The 8,996-nt window shown below is 33.8% G+C and overlaps 1 protein-coding gene across 1 annotated transcript; it reads right to left on the bottom strand.

The window, feature by feature from the left end:
- Positions 1–1,318: 1,318 nt before the first annotated feature.
- On the bottom strand, positions 1,319–2,266 carry LOC112829723 (olfactory receptor 10AG1-like). Its single transcript, XM_025879441.2, has one exon. The coding sequence runs from the start codon at positions 2,249–2,251 to the stop codon at positions 1,319–1,321; it is 933 nt and encodes a 310-aa protein (XP_025735226.2). The 5' UTR covers positions 2,252–2,266.
- Between the last annotated feature and the right edge of the window lie 6,730 nt (positions 2,267–8,996).

Here is an 8,996-nt window from a genome sequence, read left to right as displayed (position 1 = left end):
GTACAGATCCGTTGCCTCTTTGGTTAAATTTATTCCTAGGTATCTTATGGATGATACCTCTTTAAACAAGAGAACTAACTGATGTATAAATTATGGATATTATTTAAGCATATATTATAGAAAAAAGATACAGAGTTTAAAACAATAAAATTAAGAAAAACAAACTGTATACATACTGCATTATTTTCCAACCAAGTTTGATTGAAAATAGATCCAAATGGGTTTCCTGTATTTTAATGGGAAACACCTAAATAAATGCCAGACTTTTGCTTCTTAATGGTAACTTTTGTTTTAGTATAATGATTCTCTCTTCTCAGTTTACCTCTTTTCATCCAGAAGAACTTGGAAAAATAATGCAGTAAATATCTGAAGTGCTTCTATATTAATCTCTATTATGTACTCCACCAAAAGAATAAAAAAAAAAATCAAGTAGTCTTTGAGAATGGGTGAATCCATTTGGGAACAAAATAGTTCAATCCCATACATATTGTATCTCTGAAAAGCACAGTGCATTCATATTTTTTGCATTAGTGAAATATAAGGTAAAAATTACCAAAATGTCATGATTCAGCCATGTAGAAAAAGCATATGTCAAAGAGAAAATCAGGCTGGCATGTAGGAAAAAAGCAGGTGGTAATAGATTCATTGCCATCCTATCAATTTCTAAGTATCAATCATCAGAGGGTTTTTGTATATTTTAGTCTTTCCTTTGGTTTTCTCTAAATCATAACAAGGAAAATTCTGTTTGATGAATGGTAAAATGTCTAAAAGTATAAGCATATAGACATTTAACAAATATTCTCGAAAGGCTACCATATACACATCCTTTACAATCTAATAATTTCATGAAAAGTAAAAAAGAGGGTTACATAAAGGGGAAAGTATCAAAACATTCACTATACCACCCTTAATTGCAAGTTCCGGAAATAAAGCCTATTTTCTGTAAGTAAAAAAAAAATGACTATAGTTTTTATGTGGAAAAAAGTATATGACATTAATATACTAGATAAGAGATATTACATTTTTCAGCAAAACGTACCCATCACTAGTGACTTTGAGGGAGAAGCAGAGTGGTGGCCTGAATATGAGATTGGCTGAATACTTAGTGTCTTAATTTCTTAATTTTCATGACAACCTTGCAGATATAATCCTGATATCAGAGTCCAGCACAGAACAACAAGCTCAACAATGAGTAGAAGTAATCAATGTAGAGTAAGGTAGGAAAAAAAAACCTGAATATTAATTTTTGATTGCACAACTGCAGAATTAAATAAGAAAACTGACAAGGAGTTCAAATTGGCAGCTAATACATTAAATATCAAGGCAACAATTTTCTCAAGGCTATCATGGCATCCTTATTTCTCAGAGTGTATATCATGGGATTAAACATTGGGGTGACTATGGTATAGAAAAGAGAGAGAAACTTGTCTGTTCTGGAAGAATGTTTAGATTTGGGTCGTAAATATGTAATAATTGCAGATCCAAAGAACATGGCCACAACTATGACATGAGATGAGCAGGTGGAGAAAGCTTTGATTCGTCCTGTTGTTGATGGCAACCTCAGGATGGTAGAGATTATTTTACTGTAGGATCCAAGTATCAACAGAAAAGGGATCATAACAAAGAGCACAGCAACGGTAAACACTAACATCTCATTCAGGAAAGTGTCCCCACAGGCCAGCTTGAGTAGTGGGGGGATGTCACAGAAGAAGTGATTAATTTGGTTAGACACACAAAATGGCAGAGAGAAAATCTGGCATGTCTGCCCTATCTCGACAGGAACTCCAGTGATCCAGCAGGCTGCCACCAGCTGGACACAGACCTTGTAGTTCATAACTAGAGGGTAGTGCAGAGGGCTACAAATGGCCACATAGCGGTCATAGGCCATCACAGTCAGAAGGAAGCACTCTATATTTCCAAGCATAAGCACAAAACCCATTTGTGTTGCGCAGGCAAACAAAGAGATATTTCTTTTCTGAGTCCAAAGATTTGTGAGCATTCTGGGGAGAGTGGCAGATACAAAACAGATTTCCAAGAAGGAAAAATTACTAAGGAAAAAATACATGGGAGTCTGGAGAGTCTGGTCAACCTTGGTTATGAAAACAATAATGCCATTTCCCATCAGAATTATCACATAGACAAAGAAGAATATTACAAAAAGAAAAATTTGAAGATTGGGATAATCAGAAAATCCCAAAAGAGTAAATTCTGTCATTGAAGTGAGATTTACTTCTGTTGGTTTTTTTTCCATCTGTGAAAACAGTGAAATTAGCCATTTATCTTTTGAGGCCTGTTTTCTAATTTGTTTTCTAATTTCTAATGGACTAAAGGGATGTGGGGGAATTGGCACATAAAATTTCTATTGTTTACTAATTCCCATCTTTTTATATCCTGGGCTCAAAGAACACAACTGAGGTCTAATGGAGAATACAGGCTAAATTCTAAATATATCAACATATTTAATACTTAATACTAGGTTAGATTTGAATTAAAGTGATGTGTTCTAGAATTATTAATTTTGAATTTTTATATGTATGCAGACCAAATTAGTCCATTTTTTTCTTCATATTAACAAACAGAATACTGAGGCAGAAACTTTTACATTACATTTTCTCAGTGGTATGTTACCATCAAATTTCGCATTATATTTTTTTGTAATTTCTCAATTCTTCCATGAAGCCTTCTGTAAGTACAAGGCATGCCTTCCTTTCTGCATGGTACAGCTGTAGTTGTTATTATTCGTGCATGCATGTTATTTGAAACCATTCTGGTTTCATTTATTTATCAAAATAAAATAAACAACATGGTCATCGTGTATTATAATGCAAGATCTTTTATTTATCTTATTCAAAGATGCAGTAAATGTTTGATAAGTATTTTTTGACCTATTGGTTATTTAAGTAATAATAACAATATTGAAGGAATTACACTGATGATACAATTTTTGAAACTCTGCCTAGTAAATTTATCCTCCAGTGACTTGCTACCTGCCATGGGCCATTTTCATTTAACAATTTTCATTTTAATAATATGTCAGAGATGAAAAACACAAAAATCACAATGGAATGCTATAATTATTTAAAAATATCATTATTAGTTTCCAGAAATACCAAAGGCAGAGAATATATATTTTAGCTAGAGAGTGAGCAAGTGTATGATCATGAGTAATTAATAAGACCTACGGAGACTCAATAATCTTCTCATGTATTGAGATATAGGTGGACAATATAAAGCTTTAAACAAGAAAGACAATTATATTATACCATTAAATAATATCTGGGAAAACAAAGGACAAAACTCATTTTAGCTAAGCTACTATTGTGTTGGTCAAGGGCGTGCAATAAGATCTCTCATTTAGTCTAAAATAATTTTGAATTAAATGTTGATGTCCTCATGGTACATTATAGATGGAAGTACTTAGGCTCGAAAGGTTGTATGACTAAACTAAAACTAAACTGTTCTATTTGGGTCCCAAGATTCATGAGCATTCTGGGAGGGTAATAGATACATAGCAGATTTCCAAGAAGGAAAAACTTTTTTTAAAGATTTTATAAGGAAAAACTTTTAAGGAAAAAAAAAAAAAAACCTACCTGGTAATCTGGAGAGCAGGGTCCAGTTCTTTTTTTAGAAATATGGTGCCATTGTCCATCAGCATAAGGATATAGACAACTAAGAACAATCCAAGTAGAAACCACTGGAGATAGGGACATCAGCAAAGTCTAAGAGAACAAATTCCATGAATTTGGTTAGATTTTCCTTCAGGTCATTTTTCCTGTCTTTTTATCTGTGGAGAGAGAAATTTAACATGTGCTTTTCAATTTACCTTCCTTGACATTGATTGTTCTTCAGATTGCCTCAGTGTCCAAATGGGCTTTTGTGATCATTGCAATTGTTACAAGTTTAAGGGTGTTACTATTTATATGTGTCCCACTGTTCAGGTTAAATCCTGTGGATTATCACTATAAAAGCTTCCCTGAAAATTCCTTTAGGGCCATTCCATTATACTTTCTGAAAACAGTCCAGAATAAACAAACTATACCCCACTCAGCAGAGGTTCTGGAACATTGGCTACAGTGGAGACAGACTCAGAGCTGTGCTATATGACCTTACACTTAATTAACTACACTTTTTGACAGTCCTATTGTACTTCCCCATGCATTTTTCTGTTCAGTAGCACTTTTTCTTAAAGTGTCTTTTCACATATATTTTCAGCTACCTATTTCAGGCCTTCATTGCTCCGTCCTCACTTTTTGATCTTGAGCAGAAATATCCCTGTTATTCAGTCCCAATTATTAGATGTTTTTTTAAAATGGTTAGAACTCTTATCGTGCTCATGAGACTATCTTTTAGAAGGCTTCTAGGTGGAAAACATAAGAGCATTTTATTCAGAAAAATTAACTTGAGAACACTGATTCAGGTAGAAAACATTAAAGGCAGTGGGCCCTGGGCAAACAGGGATAGCCAGGAACATGTTGACTACCCGTCGTCTGTATGTGTGTGGGTGCAAGGATAAAAGGTGTCTGCATCTGGTTTAACCTTGTGCTATGTGCACCCTCCATTGTCTTTGTTGGTGCTCCAAACATACTCCCTCATCACCGTTCCTAAACTCACCATTCTTTAGAGATAAGGATATTGAGTCTCATGAAATGTGGATCGTTGACCGATTCCGTACATGTTCGTAATTGCAAGCTAGCAACTTTTTTTTTTAATCTTTGAATCCTTTTACCATGATTTATCATTTGCGTGATATTAAGCAATCATTTAAGCTTCCTAATTTTTGCTTCCTCATTTGTGAGAAATGAATGGGAGACAACTGATAACATTATTACCTATCAAATTTAAACTGATTACTTATTAGTTGGGATTAAATAATTACAATTATGATTATATTTTTTCTTTGACTGTACTCTCCAGGGTTATAGTGCATTGCCTAGCAAAATTGCATGTAATAGAGTTATTGCAGCCCCTTGTCAGTGATTACTCTTTTCCACTCTTCCCTTTCACCCGGGCCAGGACTAGCGAGGAGAGGGAGGCTCTGGAGAGTGACTTTAAGAGGGGCTCAGTCACGCTCAGGTCTGCTCCTGGGCTTGTACAGATCTATCTCCGTGTGACCACCTCCTTGGATATTGCACCCCCATGATGCTTGGCTCACCACGAGGTCCTCAGCCTGTCTCTCATCTCTCCATCCTGATGGGAGTGGACATCGTCCATGAAATTTAGCATCTGTGCAATGTCATAGGTAAGGAGTAGAGTCTTCTCCAGATAGATGGAACTGAAGCATGGCCACTCCACTGCTAGTTTGTGACCTGATGCAAGTTACTCCAATCTCTCAGCCAAAAGCGGTCCAGCTGTTGTTCCAATGTTTTGGGTCTTTACTTGAATTAAATCATTTAACAAATGCAAAAAACTTGAAGAAGCCCTGGCGTTTATAAAAGTTTACACAAATGCTAGTTATGATTGTTATAATTAAAAACTAGGTTTTATTCTTCTGAATTATACTCAGAGTTCTACACAACCTGGAAAAATACCCTCTAAGTAACTTTTCTTTGTATCACACAATTATTTGAAAAATTCAGTGAAATTTTAAAGAAATCATCAAATGTTATAAAAATCCCAAACAATTCAACACTCAAGTTGTAAATTCTCCTGAATTCTCATGCCAATATATAGAGTTTTGAACTATTATCTTTGTCTACAAGATGCATAACTATTCAAGCCTTAGTGCTGCAATTTGCTAAATTCCTTTTGTTTGCCTTTCTTTCACTGATACTAAATTATCTGAGAGAAAGGGCTGTAATTCCTTTTCTACTTGGAATCCATATAGATCCAAAAAAAAAAAAAATGCAATGTACCTAACACGGTACCCAATATTTGATTCTACAATGAACTGAAGAGGTGGATGCTATTTAAATGGAATCATCACTCTTAAAAGGGATGAAAGAATTAGTGCAAGAAAGAATAAGAATCTAATATTTGTGCATCACTTTTAAGAATGACAGCATTTAGTTTAAATATTTCACTCTAATTACTTCAATGTAACAGCCTCCAGTGCTGAATAAAATATGATTTCTAGTTGCACAAATCCAAATTTTTGACACTTAAATTACCAAGGTAAAACATGAAACATGTAAGATTTGCATGTTACTCTCATGTGGGAACAGAGTAGAAAGAGGAAATATTCTCTCTGTGTGCTCTCACAAAATTATATTATTCTCCTTTTTTGTAAATGTTTAAGTATTCATCAAGAAAAAAATAAAAATGTTCTAATATAGCTATTTTTTCAAACTCAAGCTTCTATTCTCTGGAAAAATCCAAATGATTGAGGGACTGGGCAATATTACTCTAAATCAGTTTGATATTGGTCATATCAACATCTGTACCTACTTAAGTTATGTTTGTATATTTACTATTAATTAACAAATTAAAGCCTGTAATTAATTTTAAAAACTTTTTTTATTTTAAGGAATAAAATATTCCTTGGATTCCCCTAAAATTGTGATTGTATTAACTGAATTGCTTCATTTTAAAATCTCTTAGTACAATATCACCAAGACTAAAATTAAGAAATAAATGTGTATTCATTACCAAGTTTTGGTTCAAAAGGAAGTTTGTCTCTATTATTTATTTACCATACTTAGAGAAAATATATTATTATTCAAGTTTTCAGTATTTCAGAGATTTAATATCACTATTTAATATTATTAACTGTAAATTTTATTTAATATAAGAAATATGTAGGACTTGCTTTAATATGACACATTTGTTACTATATATTTAATATTAATTTTTAAAACTTAAATATGACTAAAACTTCTAATAGTATAGAACAGTTTTTATTTACCTTTCTTAGCTGGGATGATGCTGATTTTTTTCTCACTGTAGAGGGTTTAAATATTCATATTACTTTAGATGAAATCATTTACTCCATCAAAGACATTCAACTATAAATTGTTCTGTTCTTTCCAAAAATAGACTGCTCTTTAAATAAAAAAAATAGTTATCTTTACACTATGGGATCTCTCCAATCAGACACACTTAAATTACCAATTAAAAGCATCACTTTGGCACTGTGTAATTTGTTACATTTTTTCCAGATAGCTCTCACTCTACCCAGAATACGTTCTCTTCAGCCTCTCCATGGAATAAGGCGCACAGCACATCTTATTTGTTACCTATGAATAGGGTATTGAGGAATATCATTTAAGAACATCCAAAATTGACATGCATCCAATTCATCCTCTGTTATGAACACTCCATATTGAGCTTCTGTTTCTAGGGACTCGCTCCCACCACACTTTTCTAAACCATTTTTCTCTTACTCTCCTCTATAATAGATCCCTTCCTCCATATTCAGGGTTCTGCCTGAGTAATAGTTGTAAACGTCCTGATGACAGATAATATTTTAACTTATCAAACTGATATTTTATTGACTTCTTCATGAGCACCAAGGCAGCCTGAAAGCTAGCTGTTGGATGTATTATATCTACTTTAAAAAATTAATTTGGGGGGAGTGCACCTGGGTGTGGCTCAATCAATTAAGCCCTCAGCCTTCAGCTCAGGTCATGATCCTGGAGTCCCAGGATGGAACCCCACACTCGGATCCCTGCTCAGCGAAGAGTCTGCTTCTCCCTCTGCCCCTCACTCTACTCGTGCTCTTTTTCTCTCACTCTCTCAGATAAATAAACAAAATCTTAAAAAAATAATTTTGGTATCAATAGCACTATTGATACGGGGAAATTCTTTTTAATACAGCATTTTGCCAACTTCCCCTAATTTTATTTCCAGTTTGAACCCACTTTTAAGTGGAAATACTACCAAATATCATGTAGGATAATAAATTATTTGATTTTTCCAATTGAAGGGGTAGCAAAGATGCCAGGAAGAGTTGATGTCTTCTAGGCTTCAATTCTGGAAAAGGCAATGGTTTCCAACACTTAGATTGTTTAAGAATCATGGCTTGGGATCAATTCCTCATGTCAAAAACAGGATGTTGCTTCTTGTTATTTAACAAATAGTGATTTCTATGAGTTTATGATTAGGAAGAGAAAATATTTCCGAGAGAGAGAACTCCTACAGTAATGTGATAAGAGAGAGTGATCAGGAAAGCTAATTAGGATATATCAGGAGGAGGGTGACAGTTCACACAGGAAAGGCAGAGGGGACCGAGCTAGTGAGTGAAAGGTGGGCCAGGCAGGAGCTACTGAGGATATGCAACCAAGAAGCAGCTCTGCTGAAAGGCTCAAAGCCTCATAATCAACACAGTGTAGTACCAGGCGTGGGTATGGAGATCTTCTGATGCCATAGAGTAGAATTATAGAAAAAAGCTCAAATATGAATGAGAGTTTGTCATTCAATAAAGCTAGCCTACCAAATTGGCAAAATGTGGACATTTAAAATACATGTTATTGGGATAGCACAGAAACCTTTGAAGAAAAAAATACAGATTTTTAGTAATACATCATACTACAGTAAGGAAATTTTCTAATGAGCCATATGTTTAAATATTTTAGAAAATAAGATAACGAAAGAGTTCTAGAATTTTGAAGCACTGAAAGTTATGTAGCTTTGGCTCAAGATTAGAAATGCAGGATATAAAAATTGAACAAAAAAGAAAACAGCTACATAAAAATAAGTAATTCTACGTGGTAGAAACAAACTTGAACCAAAAGTAAAATCAAAATACTATTGATAATGTTGGTAAAACGTAATATCTCAGATAAAGTGCTATTTGCCATTATTAATAACCTCTACTTAAACATCAAGAAGTCCAAAAAGAAAGAGAAAGAAAAAAAGGAAGGAAGGAAGGAAGGCCAAATAAATGAAATGACAATTTATAAAAAGGGGAGGAAAATCATCCTTTAAACATATGAAAAGATATCCAATTTCATTCAAGAAAAAAGAATACAATTTTAAAGGACACAGATATTTAGTTTATAAGAAACCCTAGGACACTTTCCCAATGTAATCACTTGGAAAAACACATTATACATACTAAT

The sequence above is a fragment of the Callorhinus ursinus genome, unplaced genomic scaffold (genome assembly GCF_003265705.2).
Source record: "Callorhinus ursinus isolate GAN/ISIS: 27379988/994484 unplaced genomic scaffold, GSC_fseal_2.0 scaffold21, whole genome shotgun sequence".
Classification (NCBI taxonomy): domain Eukaryota; kingdom Metazoa; phylum Chordata; class Mammalia; order Carnivora; family Otariidae; genus Callorhinus; species Callorhinus ursinus.
This window is presented reverse-complemented; position numbering and strand designations above follow the sequence as displayed.